The sequence below is a fragment of the Bubalus bubalis genome, chromosome 19, assembly GCF_019923935.1.
Source record: "Bubalus bubalis isolate 160015118507 breed Murrah chromosome 19, NDDB_SH_1, whole genome shotgun sequence".
In the NCBI taxonomy this organism is placed as follows: Eukaryota; Metazoa; Chordata; class Mammalia; order Artiodactyla; family Bovidae; genus Bubalus; species Bubalus bubalis.
In genome coordinates, this window is record NC_059175.1 from 35,079,197 (window position 1) to 35,105,132 (window position 25,936).

General features: G+C 36.2%; 1 protein-coding gene across 3 annotated transcripts in view; it reads left to right on the forward strand.

The window, feature by feature from the left end:
- FYB1 (FYN binding protein 1) overlaps positions 1-25,936 on the forward strand; it is a 172,943-nt gene that overhangs the window by 132,001 nt on the left and 15,006 nt on the right. For 2 of the 3 annotated variants that reach the window (XM_006063516.4, XM_006063518.4), the window contains exons 4-16: positions 2,323-2,369; positions 4,714-4,733; positions 5,198-5,232; positions 6,221-6,341; positions 8,928-9,087; positions 9,586-9,730; positions 15,015-15,037; positions 16,053-16,119; positions 17,132-17,269; positions 18,879-18,904; positions 21,319-21,385; positions 24,595-24,685; positions 25,666-25,828. In XM_006063516.4, the coding sequence (XP_006063578.3) occupies positions 2,323-2,369; positions 4,714-4,733; positions 5,198-5,232; positions 6,221-6,341; positions 8,928-9,087; positions 9,586-9,730; positions 15,015-15,037; positions 16,053-16,119; positions 17,132-17,269; positions 18,879-18,904; positions 21,319-21,385; positions 24,595-24,685; positions 25,666-25,828 (1,103 nt within the window). The remainder of the gene's footprint in view (positions 1-2,322; positions 2,370-4,713; positions 4,734-5,197; positions 5,233-6,220; positions 6,342-8,927; positions 9,088-9,585; positions 9,731-15,014; positions 15,038-16,052; positions 16,120-17,131; positions 17,270-18,878; positions 18,905-21,318; positions 21,386-24,594; positions 24,686-25,665; positions 25,829-25,936) is intronic. The other variant, XM_006063517.4, reaches the window with a different exon arrangement.

Genomic DNA, 25,936 nt, shown 5'->3' on the forward strand with positions numbered 1-25,936 from the left:
TTCAGTGTGAAGTCACCAACATTAAGATACTTTGTGAAGGTGAGGAAGCATGTGAGAATGTAAGACCATCTAGGGCAAAGGTAGAAGGGAAAAAAATGCAGAAACCAAGACAAGGACACAGAAGAACGCCATCACTTAAAAGAGAAGTCAGAGGAAACTAATCCACAAACAAAATTGTGGGATTGAGACCAGAGATACAAGACACGAGCTTTAAGAGATTTCTCATGGAACCAAAAGAAGCTACAGGAAGGCAAAATAGCTGATATGGTGTTAAGGGCCACAAAGCAATCAGGAAGGTGCAGGCTGAGACGTGTTTAGTGGATTCAGTAATTAAGCCTTTTAAGAGTAGTTTCAGTGAAGGATTAGCGAAGGAACTTAGATTGCAGTCAATGACGAGACAAAGGGGAGGAGAGCCAGTAAAGTGAGTACGGACAGTTTTTCCTACTTGGACGGGGAAGAGGGAGATGTCCTTGTGGTGATATGTAGAATTTAGAAAGGCGAAGAGAAATTATGAATGAGAGTAACTTGGGCTGAGGGAGGAAACAGTACAATAAGTCCCTTACATATGAACAAGGTCCATTCCGAGAGGAAGCTCATAAGTTCATTTGTTCTAACCTAGGTTGTAAGTACTGCTTAGGCTGTAACTACAAAGTCTCGGTACCCAACTAACACAATGGGCTTTATAGTACTGTACTGTAATAGGTTTATAATACTTTTCAAATAAATAATACATAAAAACAAACACAAAAAGTAAAGAAAATATTTTTACTCTTACGGTACATTATCTTCAAAATACACTAGAACATTACAATAGCTGGGATACAGGGGCTGATATTGAGTGAACAGGCAAGAAGAGATACTAATTGGGAGAGGGAGAAGAGGTGGGAGATAGCAGAGCTGAAGGATCATCAGCAATAGGAGACGGAGGGCAAGCTGCAATTTCACTTACTCCTGACGTAGTTGGATATGCAAACACATGCACACATTTGCATCTTTGAAAGCTTGCAACTTGAAGATTTGTTTGTAGAGGACTTACTATAGTGAGACATTTAGGGATAGGAGTGAAAGAAGAAGAACAATAATAATAAATAAATGATATGATGACACACAGAAGAAAAGGAATAAAAGGAGTGAACTAACTGATCATTCAGATAGCATTCAGAACACAGATGGAAAGAACTTTGGTCAGGAGATATAAGAATGGGTGTAATTGTAGATAAACTTGGAGGTAAAAGGAATGTATTTTCTTAAGAGAGTTCACTCCCAATAACAGCTAAATAGTGAAATAACAAACAAAATCATCTAATGATAAAGGAAAGGAGAGAAATAGGAGATTTAAGGGAAGAAGTGAAGAGAAGATCAACTAGGAGAAAGGTGTAACGAGATTATAGAATAGTGTTGGGAGTGCAGCTGAGACTGAATGTCAGTTATTTGTAATCTCCCAAATCAGTAAGATGGCAATTTTCCCCAGCTATGCTGATCAACCCAAGAATAGAAATAGAAAATATAGATGGTTCCATAAATCATTAGGGATTCGTGGGGCCCAGGTATTGATAACTGTTATGAGTAGTTGGAGTGAAGTGGTTTGAAATGAAGCACCTTGGAGTCCAAGCCACAACTGATGGAAGCAAAGCCAGGCGGAGAATACCTAGAAAGGGGGGAGGAGCCAGGAATGAAACTAATGGCCTTTGAAATCTATACCGTACAGCCAATTATCTGCCTTCAGAACTCAGAATTGACTTATTGATACACTGTCATTTTTAATGGAAAAACATATTACTGCCCTGAAACTATGCATTAATTGTAGGTGCTCACTTTGAATGGACAGTGCTGGACACAAGTTCCCCAATTCTCCACTTTTTTGGTAGCAGTAGCAGCGTCAGTACAAAGCTAAAACCTGTTCTACTGACTTCTGAAGTTTTAAATCAGAGTAGATATGAAAGAGAAAAGAGTTATTTTTATCTTATTTTTAAATTTTCTTATTCTTACTGGCTGCCCTGGGTCTTTGTCGCTGCTCGCAGCCTTTCTCTGGCTGTGGCGAGTGGAGGCTGCTCTCCAGTGCGGTGCATGGGCTTCTCGTGGTGGGGGTTTCTCTTGTTCTGGAGCATGGCTTCCGCAGTTGTGGCACACAGGCTTAGTTGCCTGCAACATGTGGGACCTTCCCAGACCAAACATGTGTCCCCTGCCAGATTCCCAACCACTGGACCACCAGGGAAGCCCAAGAGTTATTTTTAAATAATCCTTTTCTTTTTTTTTTCTTTTTCATTGTAAGAGGAGCATCTACTTATCCCATTTTCACTTTTTCCTCTCTCTTGTTTTCAGAGGCCCTGTAAATGAAGAAAATCAAGATAGTGTCATGCACTCTGATGGTAAGAGGCAAATGATGTTTTATTTTTTGTTCCCTCAGATATGAAAGTTAGAGTTAATTATTCTCATAGGGTCATTAGTGAGTCATTATCATCATTAGTGCATGCAAGTCCTCTTGTTTTACTTATTTATTCCCTTTTCTCTTCACGACCCACTCTTTCCTTCCTTCTCTTAGCAGAGTAAAATATTTTAATGCACTTAGTGTGTATATGTAATTTTGTACACATTCTTTGTATATCGTTGTATGTGTATATGTATATATTTCAATTTGCATAAACAGTATATTATAGCTCATTCTGGTCGTTTTTTTACACTCAGACTAATGTGTTTTGTGAGGCTTATTGTGAATATAAGTATATTTAATTTATTTCTGTTAACTACTGCACAGCTCTCCATGGTATGCATCCTATGCGTATTTCACCTCCAACTCACTATTACTGAAAATGATATTAATAGTTCAATGCACCTTCTTGTCCATATCCCTATGTGAACCTCTGAGAGCCTTCCTTTAAGATGTGTATCAAGGAGTAGAGTGACTGCTTGTAAGCTATGGCATATTCATTTTGACTGAGTAGTACTGGAGTACCTTCCAGAAGAAAGGCATCTGTGTGTAGTCCCATCCCAGGGCATGAAGATTCCAAAATGCTTGCCTTTCACCGGTGCAGAGGCAGCTGTTGTTTCCAGTTGTTTCCAATCTTCTGTGTATAAAATGTCTTGTTTCAATTTCATATCTCAACTTACTATTGAGTTCAAAACCTTGATTTGTTTATTAGCCTTTGTGGTTTTCTCTTCTGTAAGTTGCTACTTCCAATTCCTTGACCATTTTTTTCTTAGGGTTGGTATCCTTTTCTGGATGACTTGCAAGAGTTCCTTTGTATTCCAAATATTAATAACATGTCAGTTGTAGGGTGGAGAAGGCAATGGCACCCCACTCCAGTACTCTTGCCTGGAAAATCCCATGGACGGAGGAGCTTGGTAGGCTGGAGTCCATGGGGTCACTAAGAGTCGGACACAGCTAAGCGACTTCACTTTCACTTTTCACTTTCATGCATTGGAGAAGGAAATGGCAACCCACTCTAGTGTTCTTGCCTGGAGAATCCCAGGGATGGGGGAGCCTGGTGGGCTGCCGTCTCTGGGGTCACACAGAGTCGGACACGACTGAAGCAGCTTAGCAGCAGCAGCAGCAGTTGTAGGGACTGCAAATATCTTCTCTCATTCTGTCCATTGTCTATTAACTTAGTCCATACTGTCCTTCATTGAACATAAATATGTTTTGATATAATCAAATTTATTAATACTTACTTTGTAATTTGTACTTTTAAAGTTTTATTTAAGAATTCCTAACCCTAGGAAATAAAACTATTATCTTCTATTTTCTTCTATGAACTTTATCCTTTATAGTTAGGTCTTTGATTGTTTGCAGTCCACTTTTGAGGAATTAGTAGAAACCTAGATTTTTTTTCTCATGTACAAAGTCAGTTTTCCCATTATGATACTCTGAAATTCACCCTTTTCTCATTAATTTATAATACCACATTTACTATATTAACTCTATTGGTGTGTTTGTGTCTTTTAATACATAGGTGTGTTTGTGTGTACATAATGTTCCTGGGTTTGACCTCTGGGTCAGGAAGATCCCCTGGAGAAGGAAATGGCAACCCACTCCAGTATCCTTGCCTGGGAAATCTCACAGACAGGCTGCAGTCCCTGGGGGTGCAAGAGTCAGACAAGACTTAGAAACTAAACAACAACAAATGTGTGTTCCTATTTGTGTGTATGTAAATTTTATCTGTCTCTGAGCTCTCCGTTCTAGTCTACTGGTCTATTCATTCATGTATCAGTTCCACATGGTTTTTATTGTTATTGTTTTAGATGATGTCTTAATACCTGAAAATTTGTTGATATTATTAAACACTTGAGCAGTAAAATATCTTTTAAAAAATCTAATTAACTTGATTTGTTTGATACATGAAAGCAAATCCTTGGGAACAAATGAGTCAAAAAGTGTGAACTTGTGACTTTCTGGTAAAGCCTGTGTTCCACACAATCCCACAAAACCAAATGTGGATGCTTTCAGCGTCCATTCATAAAGAGAAAAGAGTGTCTTCAGTTTTTTTCACTTTTGCATTATTTTATGAAAGCTAATGAAATGGTTTTATAATAAGTTACAAGGTTTGGAAAAGCCATAGTAAGGATCTTAACCACATATTCTATTCTGTACTTCTAAACCTTTGGTAAAGTATAGATTCTGTTAACATTATGAACTGTTTTGAGTATTATGTTACATCTAACAATCCTCTATTAAAGCACTTCTTAATTACTATCCCTTTTTTTTAAACACTTCAGGTACTGGAAATCTAGATGAGGTTAGTTTCTCTTTTTTATTCTTCTCATATTATATTGCTGTAACTAGAATATGTAACAATTGCTGTGATTTATTTTCTACTGACATAAACCAACAAATGAAAACTCTTTTTTTTTTTTCAACAAATGAAAACTCTTAAGAATAATGGTAATATTTTTCCATTTGCAATCTTATTTCACCTGAAATGCTTGAGACATTAAACACCAGTCATTTCACTGACTCAGTAATTTTGTTATACTAAACAGAAACTGAAGTCTGGCTACAAATCTGAATTACATAGCAGGATATAAAATGAAATCTTTCTGTGCTTCCTTTCCCAGTCTGTCTCCAAAAAGAAAAAAAAAAAAAATGCCAAATGTACACACAAATTTATGTTTGTTTTACTGAGTATTTGAGCAATGTAGTATATATTTGTTCCCTTATTGAATAATTGCAATTAATCATTTTTAATGTTTTTCTTAACAGGAACAAGAGAGTGAAGGAGAAACATATGAAGACATGTATGAGCAACATTTTTTTTACCATGATATTTTTCTTCTAAGATGAATATAATAATTTGTATGAGGGAAAATGAATGGATATTCAATACTAGGAGGGGGAAAGTTCAACTGTTCAAGTGACGGGCGTATAATGATAACCTTTATTTCAATACAAAGGACTAAAGATTCCTTTCTTGTCTAAGGATTTTACAGAGGACTCTGTTAAAATGCCATTGTGTGAGAGGTCAGAGTCCTGCAACCCACTAGACAGCCCACAGGCAGGGAATTACAGGGCCAGGAACCTGTATTTCTTGCTCTCAGTGTGTCTTTGGGCAAATGAATTTGTGTATATATTACAATGTGCTCACCTAGGCAGTACTTTACCTCAAAATTCAGCTCTGAGAGACGATTTAACACAGCACCAGATGCCAAAGTTTTAACCTGCTTAAGAGGAAAAATGTTAAAAAAGAGTTCCCAAATGGGTTTCTGGGTAGCCCAGGATTAAGAAATTTCTTAGCAAATGAGTGAAAATAAAAATGAGCATGTTCTCTTATTTTATCTTTTGTGGATTCAAATATGTTAATCTTCCCTACCCAGAATTCAGCTAATTCTGAGTAAAGTTTCTAAATGAAGATTTGTACCTATGAGTACAAGTGAATATGTGTATGTGAACTTTTACCAGTGAGTGTACTCTTGTGAGAGAGAGTGGGCGAGGGGGGGTTTAATTGTATTCATGCTGACAGGCCACAAGAACCTTTATAACAATACCTTCCACTTGCCCTCAGGGGTTGTAAAGGTAGCAGGGCCTTTGGAAGGCATCCTCGTTTGAATGCCTCCTGCAGGTTTTAAGAACAGTCTCACACACCCAGGAATTTTGACAAGACTTAGCTTTGTACCTTCACCTCTATTCCACATACTATCTTCTGTTTGGGGTAGGAACCTCTCTAAATAGTGAGCCCTAACACATAAATGCCTGCAGGTGCTGAAACAACCAAATTTTTATCCACAGAGACACATCCAAAGAAAAAGAGAAGAAAAGGGAAAAGGAGGAAAAGAAGAGATTAGAGCTGGAGAAAAAAGAACAGAAAGAGAGAGAAAAGAAAGAACAAGAAATAAAGAAGAAATTTAAAGTAAGAGCTTGCTTGCTGATGGGTGAAAAAGAGTAATGTCTCTTTTTATAACTTTCACACAAAAGGGGCACCATTTTTTGAAACCTTAAATGGTTGGACAACTACTTAATCACTGTTTTCTAAAGAGTAACTTCCTTCATAACAGTAATGTTTTTGTCTACTACACTCCATTATCCCTGCACTAAAAATGCAATACAATAAAATCCAAATAAAATATGTGGCTTATAATTTGGATAAAATCTAAACAAAATATGGTGGGAGCTCAGGAAATTTTATGTCCATTGGGTGAATGAATACTCAGTTACTCAAATCCATTCTGACTCTCCTCGTTATGTGTTTCATCGTACCTGGAAAATTTCATGGATGGAGGAGCCTGATGGGCTACAGTCCGAGGGGTCACGAAGAGTCGGACACGAGTATTAACCTACTCATAATATGGGCTCAGGACTACACACATACATATCCCTGTGGCATGTATTATCATGGTGCATGGGACAGAAATGTCTCTGGATTAAGCAGACCTGTCTCAATAAAACTCCGTGAGCTACCCTGCCTGATGCTGTCTAGACCTGACTCACATCTGTGCCTTTACTTTAAGCCTATGTACATGCTGACTTCTCATACCTTCTGTTTCTCCTTCCTCATTGACCTCTGTCCTCGCTGATCTTTCATTCTAACTGGATGACCGCTATGACTATCACCACTGCCACTATGCTTGCAGGCTATACTTTCTTGGCTAGGCTTTGACGACACGGCCCATCTGGTATGGGTCTGGTATGTCAGCTATATTTAGAGTGATTATCTAGTCACAAAACTATTCTTCACTTTGAAAAAGATTCATATCAAGTTTCCTTTAAACATTTAGTTCCTCCAGAACATTAATACGTGGTTTGAATTATAAAAGTCTGGCTTATATATAATTTCCCAGTCTATTGACTGTAGTGAAACAAAGATGCAACAGCGGGCGCAGGGAAAATGTAAAACTTAGAGTCAGTTGGACAGATGTGGATTCAAATTCCAGCTGCATTTGTGAGTTATATAATAGGGGACATATTGCTAAACTTCTCTGAACCTCAGATTCTTATTTTTAAAGTGAGTAGATGACATTTCTCTTGAAAGTTTGTTATGGGATTAAATAATACATGGTGTCTATAATAGGCTGTCATTCAATTTTGCTTACTATATATAAGCAAAAGTAAGATTGCAATATGACTATTAAAATATTTTACTCATACAGAATGTATGGCTACCAAAGAAGGGAAAACATGGAAAATTAATTTCTTAAATGAAAATCTTTATAACATACTTTTTATGAAGAGATTGTTTATAGTTTTGAAGGAATTATGTGAAGCTTTTCCTTGTGGGGTTTTTTTTTTGTTTTTTTTTTTTTGTTTTTTTTTTTGGAGAAGCCCATTTTGGATGGTTTCACTCATTTATTCAAATAATATTTGTTAGTAAGAAAAAGATATGATATGAAATCACACCACCAAACATGAACTCAAACATTTGTCAAGACTAGGACTTCACATGCTATATTCCTTCCACAAAATTGTTAATAGATGTTCAAATTAAATAAATAAATGTGAGAACCATTATACAGTTCCACATTTCATTAATTCTATGACAAAATATTTCACATTTTAAAATTCTGAAATTAGGATGCATGGTAACATTGTTGGCACATCAAAGTTTAAATCAAGCTAGTTTACTTTCTTGGTAGTATATAATTAATGATGGTATCTCACAATTCATCACATCACAAGTTCAATAAATAAAGTAGAGCCTCCTCAAAAATCATGATGCATATTTGCATATCAAAAGATTCAAGAAATTCTGTTGAAAAAACAAAAGATTAGGAAATTAGGACTTTAGGATTCATGGACTCTAAACTAGATTACTCCTCTGCTGTCAAGAAACCACTGTACTCTTCAGGATATTAATTATAAAAACATCACATAATATTGGTTTGCTATTTTTTTTATTCACAAAGCTATTTCTAAACTGTTATCTTGTTTATAGCAGGTAATGTCTACTCCAAGTTTATAGGTAGCAAGTACCATGAAGTCAAAAAAAAGGAAAGAAAATGTTTTTCTCACAAGTACAACCTACCACCACTACTAACCCTTCTCTCTCTTGCTATTGTAAGCCTGCAGAGAACCATCAGAATAATTGCACAAAGCAGAGAGGGAAATAACCTCTGTCTAGTAAGCAGAACACCAGTATACCCCATAAAAACATAGCACCCAGCATGTCGCATACATAAGTGGTGTTTGATTTTCAGTCACTTCCTCTTCAAATCTTCCAGAGTTCCTGAGGTCAATAGATCACTGCCATTCTCTCCTGGCCGCCTGACACGTGCTTACCCATTTTTGCTGGTTCTGTCTGACCTCTGCAATTTTCCCCTAGCCCCTCCTATAGGAACCCTCACCAGAAATAACATTCACCCTCAACTTCTAGTTCAAACCTGTAAATGTTGGTAACAAACAGGTTAGCAAGTAGTGGACCTAGTCTTTCAAAACTGCATTCCTTAAAGATTTCCTGAATAGTAAGAAGCTGGTTGTGATTTTTTTTTTTCCCTCTTTGCAGCTAATAGGCCCTATTCAAGTCATCCATCAAGCAAAAGCTTGCTGTGATGTCAAAGGAGGAAAGAATGAACTGAGCTTCAAGCAAGGAGAGAATATTGAAATAATTCGCATCACAGACAACCCTGAAGGAAAATGGCTAGGCAGAACAGCCAGGGGGTCATGTGAGTGCATATTTTTCTAAGACTTCAAAGTGTTTTCTTTTGAGCCAATCTTAATGTGAAAATTCTTCCAAAGCTAGTCATAAGCATTAAGTTGGGAGTATGTTACAGAGTAGACAAAAATAGGAAGATTTTAAATGACAAGCATAGTTCCATCTTCACCTCATTTGTGCAATATTTTTAGTTGGGAAAAAATGTAAATATAATATCCCAAGGAGGAGCAAAGAGTATTAGGTTCTTCATTGATGTTAAAGAGCAAAAATGTTTCTTCTGAATCACTTTAGAGCCTTGAAAACAGACTCTAGACTTACCCCAAAGCACAACATCATGAGACTTTGACAAAGCACAATGAAGCATGTGTCAACAAGTCTTTAAGTCAGAATTGCGAGCAAAGAAATAAAGGGAAAATTTAAAAAGAAAGTGTACAATCAATATTTTGTTTACAACTCTATGATATTTAAACTACAGTTATCTGAACATAAATTGTTCCCCTTTTGGTAGATGGCTATATTAAAACAACAGCTGTAGAGATTGACTATGACTCCTTGAAACGGAAAAAAGGCTGTCTCAGTGCTCTTTCAACAAGACCTTTGGAAGATGACCAGGAAGTGTATGATGACGTTGCAGAGCAGGAAAATGTTAGCAGGTATATGTAAAAACAAATGGGAAAGCAAATCAAACCATCTCTTTGTCAGAGGTTGTGGGTTTTAAGATGCTAGAATTTTACTTTCCTAATTTCCTACTACTTTCTATCACTAAATTAAATTACCGTTTACAATCACTTCAATATGGATGATAACTCATTTGAAACTCTATAGTCTTTCATTTTACTCTTTGGCTATTTGTGTTAAATACTGCTTGAAATGTAATGGGCCACTGGCAGATGTGTTGTCAATCCAAAATACTGGTTTGCAACATTCATTCTGATTTGACTTTAAGGATATGCCTAGAATACATATGACTTTGTAAAATATGAAGCATAAGATATAAAAGTTAGCTCTAAAAGTATAAAATATTTTTCTCTGAAATCTGAGTCTGAATATATTTGTCATTGTTATTTGAAAGTATAACAAATAGAAATGCTTTTTTATGACAACTTTGCTCTTTAAGAGTAAAAATGTAAAAGCTGAATCCACTATGATCCCTAGCAATCAACTAAGGGTTCAACTTTCCCTTGGACCTTGTGACCTTCCCTGGAAAAATTACAGGACCATCTTTCTGGGGCAGAGGGACAGATCAAGACATCCTTTCTAGAGGAATCAAAGGGGAGGGCAAACCTCTGTCTCATACTTTCCTTCTCTTCCTTCTCAGTCTCCAGCTCCCTTTATAGTGCCTCCTCTTCTGTCTCTTTCTCCTAGCTCTGATCTTCCTTGTTCTTTCTTTTTCTTCCTTTTCTGCTCTCCTTTCATTCCTTCTTTCTCCAATATCTCCCTTTCCTGGTAGAGCCATAATCCCTTTAAATTGAAGGAAAAGGAGAAGAAAAATCTCCAACCCAGTGAAGAATCCTCATTTTTCTATTCCCACTTTGTGAAACAGGGAAACCTCCCCACATGACCTATGCAAGATCTTCATTTGAGAAAAAAATGTGTCTGCATTCTTTATAACTCAAATTTCAAAGTAAAAAATGTTTTTATTATTAAGCATTCTAAAAATGTAAAAATATCAAAATAGAAATATATTAATATTTATTAATACTAATAGTTATGAAACATATAAAGAATTAAATTTCCCTTTATGGTCTTGAGCTTATGGCATCAGTTAAACTTATATTGCTTTCTGGCAGTTCATCATTCTAAAATGACTGATAGCAATGCTGTCTTAACATATTATGATCATAAATTATGCAATACATATCAAAACATGCCATGTATGCACTGGAGTTTACAGATTGTAAATTGACCTTAGTAATAAGAAACACCTTGACCTACTTTGAAGTTAGCAAATGTCAAATTTGATCTTAGAGTTCCAAATGGCCATATTTTGAGAGTTACAGAATTTTCTGGACATGAGTGTGTCTTACCATGTATATTATCAGCATATATACCTTATGTTGGGCTTCCCTGGTGGCTCAGATGGCAGAGTCTGCCTGAGATCCCCTGGAGAAGGAAACAGCAACCCACTCCAGTATTCTTGCCTGGAAAATCCCATGAATGGAGGAGCCCAGCACGCTATAGTCTATGGGGTTGCAAAGAGTTGGGCACGACTGAACTACTTCACTATACCTTATTTTTGTCTTTTATCTTAAAAAAAAAAAACAAAAACACACACAATTTCTCTTATTTTGGAATTAAAGAACTCCACTTCACTTTCACTTTTCACTTACATGCATTGGAGAAGGAAATGGCAACCCACTCCAGTGTTCTTGCCTGGAGAATCCCAGGGACCGGGGGCGTCTGGTGGGCTGGTGTCTATGGGGTCGCACAAAGTTGGACACGACTGAAGCGACTTAGCAGCAGCAGCAGCAGTGATATATATATATATATATATATATACATATACATATATATATATGTGTATATATATTGGAGAAGGCAATGGCACCCCACTCTAGTACTCTTGCCTGGAAAATCCCATGGACGGAGGAGCCTAGTAGGCTGCAGTCCATGGGGTCGCTAAGGGTCAGGCATGACTGAGTGACTTCACTTTCACTTTTCACTTTCATGCATTGGAGAAGGAAATGGCAACCCACTCCAGTGTTCTTGCCTGGAGAATCCCAGGGACGGCAGAGCCTGGTGGGCTGCCATCTATGGGATTGCACAGAGTCGGACACGACTGAAGCGACTTAGCAGCATATATATATATATATACACACTGATGAAAATACTCAAAAAATAAATAAATCCACAAAAAAGGGATGATATCCTTAAAATGAAGCATTATTTTCATAATAAGTGACTGTTTCCCAAATTAATGCTACTACCTTTTCCATTTTAACTAGTCTGTACATACCACAGGGCTTCCCAGATAATTCAGCAGTAAGGAATCCACCTGCCAATGCAGGAAATCCAGGTTTGAGCCCTGGGTTGGGAAAATCCCCTGGAGAAGGAAATGGCAACCCACTCCAGTATTCTTGCCTGGGGAGTCCCATGAACAGAAGAGCCTGGCATGTTACATTCAGTCCAGGGGTTGCAAAGAGTAGGACACAACTTAGTGACTAAACCACCACCACCCTACATACCACAACTCTACAAGACATCTCCAGTTAGTAAACATGTAGCAGAAACGCAATCTTCTGTTTAATAAAACAGGGTTAGAGGAAGTGTATATAGCTCTACTGATTAATAATTTAAACACGTATAGCACCACAATATTTACTAGCATCTATTACATTGGAAGGAATGATGCTGAAGCTGAAACTCCAGTACTTTGGCCATCTCATGCGAAGAGTTGACTCATTGGAAAAGACTCTGATGCTGGGAGGGATTGAGGGCAGAAGGAGAAGGGGACGACAGAGGATCAGATGGGCTGGATGGCATCACCGACTCAATGGAAATGAGTTTGAGTGAACTCCGGGAGTTGGTGATGGACAGGGAGGCCTGGTGTGCTGCGATTCATGGGGTCGCAAAGAGTCGGACACGACTAAGAGACTGAACTGAACTGATTCCTTCTTTATGCATATTTAATAAGAAAATGGAAGAAGAGACATCACTTCTACACAAGTTGTTTTGTTTTGTTTTTTGAAACTACAGCTGCTGCTGGCAGAGATCTTATAACAGAACGTGCTTTGTCCTTAGTAGAACAAGGAAAGATGCTGAGTATAGCTGGCAGCTTGTTCCAGCAAGAATAAGAGAAAGCACCAGCCTCTCCTCTCCCTCCCCCATATACCTCCTGGCTCCTATCAGGAGGTTCTTGGCCAGCTCTTTCCCAATTTCTCCAGGGTTAGGAAAACCAACTGTATACCTCACACTCCGAGAGCAGACAGGAGGCTTAAAAAGCGCAGATCCTGGCAGCTGTACATCTCTGTTTCTTCTCAATGAAGCAGTTTTTTGTAATAAAAATGAAAAGTTGAACAAAAGGAAATTACAAGTGCAAACACCACTCCTTCGTCATATAAAAAACTCTTCTTCTAGGTGTGTTTCCCAACCTTTTTCCTGCCATTTCTCCTTTCCTCTTTCTCTTTCCTTGTCTTTTCTCACACTCTCCTTCCTTCCCTCTGGCTCACCAGATCAATGGTTTATATTCCAAAGAGAAAATGAAGAACTGCTCTAGAAATCAAATAATATATAGTGGCTTTGTTCCTGATTGTGATCACCCAATTCTTTGGAAATTGGATATGAAATCTCCGAGGTGGAATATGTTGTATTTGCCAGAAGTGGCAGCCAACCCCAATTTGCAGTTTTTCTCATAATTCTAAATGCTTGCTTCATGCTCAGAGGAAAGTGTTGAAGACAGTGGGTGTGAAAACAGTTTGTAAGCAAGTAGCGAATATACTTAAGCTTCATCAAAAATCACTTCTATTTGTATATTAAGACATTTATAGCATGTTTTTCTCCAAAGTTCCATTAGTGAAAGTACTTTTTATTTCTAGATTAGCAGTAGACTTTAAAGTTATTGTGACTTTAAGGTTAAGGGTCACATATGATGTATAAACATACTATACGATTGTAATATCAGATATCTGTTCTTGGAAGATTATCTAAAAGGCAAAAATGATGACACAGAGGGCACAGCGAGGTGAAGTAAAAATGACGTCATCCATACAGGAAAGCAGGACACTGAGATTATTTCATTTTTTCAGTTAATCAAAAGTGGACATGGTCATATCACTTCATTTCTCAGAGCCTCAATTTTTTTTCTGCAAAATGAACTAGATGACTTCCTTTGCTTTCACATAATTCACAGTTTAGTGGGGAAACAGGCAAGAATACAATTTTAAAAGAGGGGAGGTATAGAATGTTATAGAAAGAAATAGAGATTTAGAGAATTAGGGGCTACACTCTACAAAGGCCTCACAAATAGGATTTCAAATTTTTTTTAAGTATTCCCTTTGTAAAAAATGTAATCCTATTGGACTAAGAGTTAAATGCTGTAATTATAAGGTATTGAGAGGAAATTGAATTTAATGCAGTAACAGTTCTAGAATAATATTCTCTTTTTTTAATAAATCCATCTATGGAGTGATGGAATACTATATAATCTGAAAATTGCCTTATGGTAAAATGCTAGAAATAAACAATATCATTGTTTAGAAAACTTTATGGAGTACTGAATCTCACTTGATCCTTATTAGTTTTGTTTTGTTTTTTGCTTTGTTACTACTCATCTATTACAATAAGGAACAATTTTTCTTCCTTTTCACATATAACATCTAATAACTTTTCTTCTAATTAAAAGTACCTGATTTACAATATTAGTTTCAGGTATACAAGTAATTCGATGTTTTTATAAGTTATACTCCATTTAAAGTTATTATAAAATATTAACTATATTCTCAATACTGTACAATATATCCTTATAGCTTATTAATTTTATACATAGTAGTTTGTACTCCTTAAACTCCCACCCCCACCCCAACACTGGTAACCAGTAGTTTGTTCTCCATATCTGTGTCTCTTTTTGTTTTGTAATATTTATTCGTTTTATTTTTTAGATTCCACATATAAGTGACAACATACAATATTTGTCTCTCTGACTTATTGCACTAAATATAATACCCCGCAGGTCCACTGGTATTGTTGCAAATAGCAAAATCTCGTTCTCCTTTTATGGCTGAATAACATTCCACCGTGTGTGTACACTACGTCTTCTTTATCTACTCATCTGTTGGTGGACATTTAGGTTGTTTTTATATTTTGACAATTGTAAATAACATCCTGATAACTGTTGACTGGAATGTTATTTTTTCTCTCATTTAACTGCTCAATATGTACTTCTTTTCCTGATAGCTAAATAATTAATATATCAATTAATGTCTACTCTTTTTCTCCTAGCCACAGTCAGAGTGGAAGTGGAGGTAAGCTACACGCTTTTATCAGTTTCTCAAGTCTTTGACGTTCTTGTGTATATTAATGACAAAATGCTCTTGTTTGCAAATAATGAGGAGGCTCTTAATGTGGTAGAAAGAACAATAGACTGGGAATCAACAACAGGGAGTCCAGTCCTGGCCACTGAGTGACCCTGAGCAAGTCACTTCTTTCTTCCACGTTATGGGTCATAGGGTGATTCCACTTCCAGTGTGCCCAGGGCAGTCTTGATTTGTGCAGTCGTCTGAGCACAATTTCTAGTAGTATCTCCCTTCCCTTTCAGAAATGTCCCTATTTGGATGATACCTTACATAGTCACCATAGCTATGACTCCTAAAGACTTCTCATTATCCCATCAACAAAATAAGGGTTGCTATTACCTGGCAGTGCTGAAATTATCATCTTAAAAATCTAATTTCAAAAGGTAGTCAGTAAACATTTGTTAAATAAATATTTGTCAAATAGCAAACATAGGATAACAAATCAAGCAAGGGTTTAACTTTTTTAAAATAAAGAAATGAAAAAGTCACCTTCCATTCTTTCTTTGTCCCAGCTCCCATCAATGCTTAGAGTCACTTTTCATTTGCTTTCCTTTACTTACATCTTGATCAATGCTTTTTTCTGAATCTCTCCTTAGTATTAATTAAGTTTTTCTTATCTTTTCCCTTCTTTTTCCACAATAAATTTTAACTCCATCCTCTGTTTAATTTTACTTTTTCTCAGTTATTTCCCCCACTCTGTCACCTCCAGTGCACAGTATTCTATATCATCCCTCATATTTTTACAGTTCACTTTTAAGAATTCCTTATAAAATAATGTTAAAAAATTAATTTACCTCTGTGTACGAGTGGGAAAATAAAGCTATTTTAATTTAAATAATTGATATGAAAATAAGATGCTTTCTACATCTTATTTCTGCATAAGACATTTATTACCAAATTTTGAGTGAGCATTTGTGACCAAATTATAAAATTAACAGATTTTTTCCCCCTAATTCACATGAAGGGATGTTCCCACCTCCCCCAGATGATGATATTTATGATGGGATAGAAGAGGAGGATGCTGCTGATGGGTAAGAATAATCAGCTTAATTGCCTCTTTGCGAAGTATTGTATATACTGAAATTGTCACTAGTTTTGATTTCTAGTTAGAATAAAAAGCAGAAAGTAGCATTCCCTGTTACATAACCAAAAATGTTTAATTAACAGCAATGGCAAATGAGGAATTGTAATTATACCACACTTCAAATGAAGTGGTATATTGTTTGGAATATACCACTTGGAACCTTGACAACTATGTCAAAAGGAGTGAAATGGAAAAGGGGTAAGGGTTACAAGTATTCAAACTTTTCCCAATCATTTATTTATCAATCAATACTTCATTTTTGTGACAATCTCTGGAAAGTTTATAGTTGCATGGCTAGCCTTTGGATAATAATCATGTGCTGTGCTGTGCTTGGTCGCTCAGTCGTGTCCAGCTCTTTGGGATCCCATGGACTGTAGCCTGCCAGGCTTCTCTGCCCATGGGGATTCTCCAGGCAAGAATACTGGAGTGGGTTGCCATGCCCTCCTCCAGGGGATCTTCCCAACCCAGGAATTGAACCCAGGTCTCCTGCATCGCAGGTGGATTCTTTACCGTCTGAGCCACCAAGGAAGCCCTTGTTTAATAATCATAGTTGTAATCAATCCAAATAAATTGAGATCATATGTTTATCTGTGGCTGTATGTGGCAATATTGAAAACTTAATCCTTTAGGTGTTTAAACTTTTGAAGTGGTGCATTTTAAAATTTAAATACATATTTTAAAATTTTAATCTAATAACAACTTACTTTTAATCATAGCAAAGCTAAATTGATGTTTAAAACTTTTGACTCAGCTCACTGGTTTAAGAAACAAGGTTTAAGAAATCTACCAAATAGGAGAAAATAACTTGCCTACTATTTACCTAGTCGCAGCAGTATCCAAAGACCATGACTTATAAACTTAATAGCTTCAGCTTGTTGAATACAATAAGTAGCTTACAGCCTGAATGATCAACACAGTATAATTATAAAAAATCTGATCAATGCCTGCATGCTCCAAAGCTCCACGCTACAGGTTGAAGAGAAGAGTAACACCTGGTCCTGGGGGATTTTGAAGATGTTAAAGGGAAAAGATGACAAAAAGAAAAGTATACGAGAGAAACCTAAAGACTCTGAGTCAGACAATGATGAAGGTCCATCGTAAGAGTCAACCAACCACCAAATCCAGTGCACAATAACTACACTAATAATTTCATCAAATGCTACTAATATTTTATAACCGATAACCAAATTCTGACAGTCTTTAGAAATTTTAATGTGTTTTTCCATTAGTCATTCTAGTCTCATTTATTGTGTCACTTTTAAAGTCATGCATTTACATAAAATCATCATATACATCATTTTGTTTTCCATTCAAACATGCACACACACACACACACCACACACACATGCGTGCACTCACCCTCCATTTAGTAGGACCTTTTTTTAAGCTGTAAATCACATCTAAAAGGTCAGAATTCCAACACTACATTTTACTATATAATATTTTATACTGACTATTCAAAATATACATTCTCTTTTAAAAGTCAATTTATAGAAAAAAAAAGGACAAAATTTGGAATTTCTTTTCTCTAAGTACAGTATCTAAAGTCTTTGTAACTTTCACAATAATGATATATTAATTCCACTTGAATTACATGTTTGTCCTATATTAAAATTCTTCTAAGTATCTTCAGTTTGTATAAATAAGACTAAAGCATACATTTTATCTTTCTATACAAAAATAATCCTTTAGCATAAGTTCCATGTGTATAAATTTGAAGGACCTTAAGTACACTCAAATTTTCATTGTTTTATATATGCTAATAGACTCACCACATTTTAACAGAAGTCTTTATAAGATGTCAATTACACATAGAATTCCTAATTTTAAATCCTTTTGTGAGACACTAAAACAGCACTCAATAAACGAGATACTTAAAATTGTAAGTAAACGTAGCAAATCTTCTCTTCATGTATCATTACTCAAATGTAGTCCTCACTTAGAAATAAAAGCAAATTTTTTTTGCTCAATAACACACCAGCTAATTCTGATTTTAAATCACTTTTACTAATGACTTCTCACACTTTAGTGTAACTGTGCACCATTCTTCCAGTTACGTGTATATGTGTGTTTAAAGTTCAGAAAGTAATAAAAACAAAGGTCTTTTTCTGTTGCAACTAAAAGTCATCCAATCCTGATTTCAAATCACATCTATTAATAAGTTCTCACTCTCTAGTTTCAGTGGATATTCCTCTCTTATTCACCTTTCTTCTGTTTGGGGATATATATGTACATACTATCAAACAATATTATGTCATACTATGATCTTCATATGACCATACAATATTATGGTCATATGAAGATTCCCGTGACTTTTGTTGTGACTTTACATTTCTATTCTTTGAGTCAAACAAACAGTTTTCGTCCGGAGCTACACTGCAATGACTCCAAAATATTTAGACCATTTCATTTACTCTGGTATGATAATATGCCCAAACTTCATAGAACAAATTCAAAAACATTGGTCCAATGGCTGTGAGAAAAATAAACCACTGGATGTCATGATTCTTGATTTGTTTGGCCAATACCAGAGTTCACAAAAAGTCTTGCTAAATTCCAAATTGATTGACAAAAACTTGGGACTCAGCAGAGAAATGGAGGATGAGAAAGGAATAATACTCAACAGATTAATTAGCCTTTATAAGCCTCAAGGCTGTTACTTATTCATGCCTTTCCTAAATAATTATGTTCTCATTTTCTTTCCAGTTTCCCGTCTCCTCCTAAACAAGTGGGTAAGTAATAAAAACTAATTGTGTTAATATATTTTATATCTCACTTCTTGCAGATAGGGTAGCAGAAGCAATTGCTTTAGTCATGCTATCTGAATTAAAGTCCTGACTCTGAAAATAATAAATTGTGTAACTTTGTCAAGTAACTGCACCTGGGATGGTCAGTTTCACAGGTTCTCAACAGTAAAATAGTGGGAAAAGGAAATTTTTAACTTTCAGTGATTTGTTCTTCCAGTCACAGGATCACTATGGAGAAAGGGATGAGTGAGTAGAGATGGGCCCCAACAATCATGGATCCCACCCCAATTTAGTCAGAGTTTGATGTATTAGATTTCTGCAAAAAGATTTCTAAACACATGCCACACTATGTGCAACCAAGATCCTTCTGAATGTAAATTTCCATGATTTTTAAAAAGGTATCATTTATATTGCCTTTGGAAATTTTTCCACTGCTAAATGTAAAATAGTTTTTTCTTTGTACAATTTTGATCATCTTATTTTTTACCCCTGCTGAGACTTAAAGGATTTTTCTTAAATTTTCTTTGAAAAAAATAAAATGTCTTGCAAGAATATTCAGAGGCTTTCAAGTTTATTTTAATTTATAAATAAATTGAAAAAGCAAACCAAACACAATCTATTCTTCCAGACTGTTTATCTGACTTTGTTTTCATCTAACAATTTGAAAATATGTAAGGCTGTAGCTCAAATTGATTAATAACTGATGATGAACTTATATCTTAACTTATAATTTTTAAAAAGTACTCAAGAAACTTAGCTCCACAAAGACTAGGTATGCTGCTGCTGCTGCTAAGTCACATTAGTCGTGTCCGACTCTGTGTGACCCCATAGACGGCAGCCCACCAGGCTCCCTCGTCCCTGGGATTCTCCAGGCAAGAACACGGGAGTGGGTTGCCATTTCCTTCTCCAATGCATGAAAGTGAAAAGTGAAAGTGAAGTCACTCAGTGTGCCCGACTCTTAGCGACACCATGGACTACAGCCTATGAGGCTCCTCCATCCATGGGATTTTCCAGGCAAGAGTACTGGAGTGGGGTGCCATTGCCTTCTCCGAAGAGTAGGTATAAAATGGAACAAATGTGATCAATTAAGTAAAAAATGTGTTGCTCATTTTGATTTTCTTTTGTCATTATTAATTATGTCTTAAGTGCATGTGCATGGAACAGTAATTTTTCCTCTTCTGAATATCAGTGATATGTCATTATTTTTTATATATTTATTCTAGATTGTTCAGGTAGCTGAACAAGTTTTTATACTGTGAAATTAGTTAATCTGAGTGGAAGGAAAATATGCACATATAAATACAGCATGTATATGTGTGTACATATATACAGAAAAAGGGGGGGATTAAAGGAAATCAAATTCTTGCCACTATTAGAAAGCATTTTAAACTTTCTGTGCTAATCATTCCTTAAAACATTTGTACTCCTTTCAAGCCATCTCTTCAGCTTAATTTGCTGTGGGGCAACTTAATAGGTGCATAAAGGAAGCAGCACTCCTCCTAACTTTAATAAGAAGTCTGCTGCTGCTGCTGCTAACTCACTTCAGTCGTGTCCAACTCTGTGTGACCCCATAGACGGCGGCAGCCCACTAGGCTGCCCCGTCCGTGGGATTCTCCAGGCAAGAACACTGGAGTGGGTTGCTATTTCCTTCTCCAATGCATGAAAGTGAAAAGTGAAAGTGAAGTCGCTCAGTCGTGTCCGACTCTTAGCGACCCCATGGACTGCAGCCTACCAGGCTCCTCCATCCATGGGATTTTCCAGGCAAGAGTACTGGAGTGGGGTGCCATCGCCTTCTCCAATACTGATTCTCAAAACATTTGGGTATCCCAAGCACCTTTTATTTTCAGGTAGTGCCAGAGGTAATATTACTATAAGGTAAAAGTTAATGAAGAACATATCAGTGAGTAAAAAAGAGTTATAGACAAATCGATAGATATGTAAATAGATACATAGGCAAAGACATAACCATATAAGTAAAATGATAGCTATTATCATAGCACCCCAAAGGTAAGTTTCTTGAGTGCTTTTTAAATATCTTTACCTGCTGCCGATGGCCAGAAATATTGACTTGTTTGTCAGCAATCAACTGATCCTGCCGTTCATCATACTTGTGGATCTTCAAATAATCTCAGTCACTACTTGAGGGCTTTTCCCTGATAACAGTAGTTATAATCATTGTCACTGTTGTTGCTGAGGGAATTTTAACACATGCATCAAGGAAGAGAAAAATCTTTCCCCTTTAAAGAATAGATGATGCATCCAGGAGAAATGTACAGAGACCTTGGGGAAAATTATTTTGTTGTCCTCAAAACAATCTTTATATTAAAAATATCACTGAATGCTCATATCAAAATGTCCACTAACAGTGTTTCACCATTTGCTATTCTGTCTTTTGTTAGACATGGGAGATGAAGTTTATGACGATGTGGATGCCTCTGATTTCCCTCCTCCCCCAATAGAGATAAGGTAATTAAAATGCTCTCATTACAGTGAACTAAAGAAAACCAGACAGTTCAAGAACATTCAACTGGATAAAACCCCAATGGGGTGTGTTTGTATTATGTGCCATCCTGTTGGCTCTGTTCTCCTCTCCCTGGTCCCAGCTCTGCCGTCTCTGCCAGGTTTGTGAATGGATGGATAGCCCAGGTCCTCCTCCTCTTTCTCTCTCTCCCTTCCCCCACTTTTCTCCCTTCCCCTCCCCTCTTCTCCAGTGGTCCTTCTGGTCCCCTGGTCATCCTCTGCCCTGTGACTCACCAATGTCTACGTTCATTTATTCTCTCATTCACTGGGAAAATATCTGAAAGCCTGATAGCAGTTGATCTCACTAATTCATCCCCTCCCTTTATTTTTACTTTTCCCCAACATTGTTTGTCTTGAAGACATTGCTTAATTTGTATCTCAAATCCTAACCCACCTGCTTCAAACCTCCTCTGTCCTCCTCAAGAAGATTGTTTTCTTTTTGTGAAAAAAATGAGAGCAAGAATTGTATTTTGAAAGGACTTTTAAAAGTTATATTATACTTTTACAAAAGCATCAGATTCTCAAAGATTCCATTCAAACTAACAACAACAACAAAAGCAGTCAACAGTGAATAGTGATATTCTTTAGTTTCCCTAAGGCTTCAATTTAATTTTAGACAAAAACTGTAAGAAAATCTAAAATCAGTTAATACTAGAGGCGTACCTTTTGAAAATTCTTCTGAAATAGAATGTAGTATGGTAGAATGCTTTCTTGTACTCCAGTGAGTATGTGAGATGATCTGATACACGCTAAAAGCAAGAATACCTTTAACTTTTTCAAGAAAAAAGAAAGATGAATAAAAAGATCTCAGAATTGATCAGTTAAAGGATGAAAGTAACATCAGTGGAATATAATAAGTGGTGTCTTCTGAGCTGTACTGGTAAAAAATGCATGCTGCTGCTGTTGCTGCTGCTGCTAAGTTGCGTCAGTCGTGTCCAACTCTGTGCGACCCCATAGATGGGAGCCCATCAGGCTCCCCCGTCCCTGGGATTCTCCAGGCAAGAACACTGGAGTGGGTTGCCATTTCCTTCTCCAATGCATGAAAGTGAAAAGTGAAAGTGAAGTCACTCAGTTGTGTCCGACTCTTAGCGACCCCATGGACTGCAGCCTACCAGGCTTCTCCATCCATGGGATTCTCCAGGCAAGAGTACTGGAGTGGGGTGCCAAAAAAATGCATGAGTGAACTCTAAGTAAATATTTATTTTTTACCAACATTGTTAAACTAATTTTACGGAACAAGATGCAATGTAAAGATCAAAGAAACTGAGGGGGAAATATGTTGTTATTTATATATGAAGATCAAGTTCTACAGGCAAAACACACCAGAAATGTGAAAGGAGAATCATTCTCCTTTTTTAGTGCTCCGTGAAAAGAAAATCTAATAGTCTTCCCCATAGGGAAATCACTTCTATCCCTGACAGTTTTAAATGCATTTTTGTGTTTAATATTACTGTAGAAATGCCACCACATTCCACTAAATAGCTCTCTAGGAACCCAGAGTCATCCATTGGCCCTTTTTTTTAAGCAAAATAAGCCCCAGCTGATTCAACATTATGCAATAAGCAAAATAAGCCCCAGCTGATTCAACATTATGCAATATGGACTATTTTCTTTCCCATTGCTTGTTTTCAGAGTTAAAGACAATTGTGTATTCTCTAAAATAGCATTGCATTTTTAAAAATAAATTTCAATAAATTATCTTTAAAGAGAACTTGTGGGGCCTTTTTAACATTCATGTGTGTTCTGATTGCTCCAGTGTACTTATCTGGGCCAGGGATTCCATCACTGCCCAGGACACCAGCAGACAGAAGATTGTATCGTTTAGTTGCTCAATTGGGTCCGACTCTTTCCTACCCTGTGGACTGTAGCCCACCAGGTTCCTCTGTCCATGGAATTTCCCATGCAAGAATACTGGAATGGGTTGCCATTTCCTTCTCCAAGAGATCTTTCCAACCCAAGGATGGAATCTGTGTCTCCTGCATTAGCAGGCAGATGTTTTACTACTGAGCCACCAGGGAAGCCTGCAGACAGAAGGCACTGAGGGACAATGCAGAACTTAGGGCAGGACAGTGTATACTAATTCACTTCCCAGTGAATAAAATCAATTTTAAGATTGAAAAATTAAGACTCAAATATTTTAAATAGCTCAGTTACAAAGCTTTATCTTAGGTAATCAAAACAAAAATTAATATCAGTGTTTAAAACTGTCATTATTCACAAATATTCTGCTTTTTAAAATTCCTTTCTACAGAGATTCACAGCCTTTTCCTAACAACCATATTTAATCCTGGGGAATGGTTCACAACCTTTGTTGCAGATTAAATCACCTGGGAGCTTTTAAAATATGTGTGTCGGTACCTGGACCTCACTCAAACTAATTAATTAGAATTTTTAATTAATTTAATGTAATTAAAATTTCTAGGATTTAGACAAGGGCAGTGGTATCTTTAAAAAACTTCCCAGGTGATCTATTTGTGTCCAGGCTGGAGAATCACTACCTTAGACCAGTTCACTTCTCTTATAGTAATTGACTCTAGTTGGTATCATGAGATACAACCCTGGCTTCATTTTAAGTAGATATAAAAATATTAATATATAGATAAATTTTTAAGCCATGAAAATCAGTCTTTCAAAAAGTGTTCTTTGTGGGGGAATTCCCTCATGGTCTAGTGGTTAAGATTTAGCACTTTCAGTGCTGGGGCACGGATTCAATCCATGGTCAGGGAACTGAGATCCTGCAAGCTGCATGGTGTGGTCAATTTTTTTTTTAATATTCCTTTTTTAAAAAGTTTTTTCTATGAGATTAGCCAAACCACTTGATTATCTAGGAAGGGTTGAAAATATAGGGGATTCAAGAATAGGTTGGATCATCTGAAATTGCTGATCTGTAACAATGTAACTATACTTTGGTCATTTTATATTGTTCAACATGATAATCTCAAGCTTCCATTTTAACTCAGCCTGTACTCTCTTGAAGAATATTCTACATTAAGAAAAGTCATCATTTATCACAGTGAATGTACTAGATTTCTAAGAAAAATAATGAATTGAAAATGAAATTTAACAGAAATGTAATGCTATGAATTCTCCATTATACACTGTTCTTTTTATGTTTTGAAACTAAATGCTGTTTTATGTATGTTCTGCCATCCCAGTCAAGGAGCCAAGACCAAAGCTGAAGAAAAAGACCCTAAGAAGCTAAAAAAGCAAGAAAAAGAAGAAAAAGACTTCAGGAAAAAATTTAAAGTATGTTACATTTAAATATCATACAAAGTTCAAAGCCCTAATGAAAAAACTGATGATTTTCTGTGTAATTATCAATATCACAGTTATCCATCACAACCCCTTTATTTTCTACAAACTTTGTTTTAGATTTAGATTTATTCCTATAAGAAATTAAGAAACTCTTGTACATGCCCAATATACATACTGTGGTAATCATCTAAATTTAGCTGTCCTTTGAAACTCAATAAGAAAGTAAGCTAAAATAGAATGATTAAAAATGATGTGATATATATAGAGATATGAAATATTATTCAATCGTGAAAAACAAGAAAATCCTGCCATTTGTGACAATGTGGATGGACCTCAAGAGCATTATGCTAAGTAAATTGTCAGACAAGAGGCAGAGACAAATACTTTATGATATCATTTATATGTAGAATCTAAAAAAACCAAACCCACAGAAACCGAGAGTAAAGTGGTGGTTACCAGAGGTGGAGAGCAGGGGGAGCTGTTTGTCAAAGGGTACAAATGTTCAGTTATAAGATGAATAAGTTTAGGGATCTAATTACAGCATGGTGATTATAGTCAGCATTACTGTATTACATACTTGAAAACTCCTAAGAGAGTACATCTTAAGTGTTCTCACTACAAAGAAGAAATGGTAATTATGTAAAGTGATCGAACCAATAGAATTGAAGTTTTGATCGTAATCATCTTGCAGAAAATGAGGGTGACAAGTCAACGCATGTACATCTTAAATTTTTTAATTTAAAAATAATTATTATATTAGGTGGTGAGGTTGCAAGTGATTTTTCTCCAAAAAAGTTTTCTTTAATCTTCTTATGTTATCTTTTGAAAAGATAATAAGGAACTAGTTTTTTTAACAAAATTTGAAATTTTGCTGAAATTTTTAACAAAATTTCTTAATAAGTCTGTCAATAAGTAAATTACTTTAATAATACACATCAATCAATAATAAATGTTTTCCCTTATTTTTCTAGTATGATGGTGAAATTAGAGTCCTCTATTCCACCAAAGTTGCACCCTCCTTATCTTCTAAAAAGTGGGGCAACAGAGATCTACAGATAAAGCCTGGAGAATCCCTGGAAGTTATACAAAATACAGATGATACAAAAGTTCTCTGCAGGAATGAAGAAGGAAAATGTAAGTCACTACTTACTCTTCAGAAATATGATGCTCCAGCATTTAACAACTAAACAAGTTTTAGTGATCACTCTAAACTTTTTGCTCCATGCTTTGTAAATTCTGGAA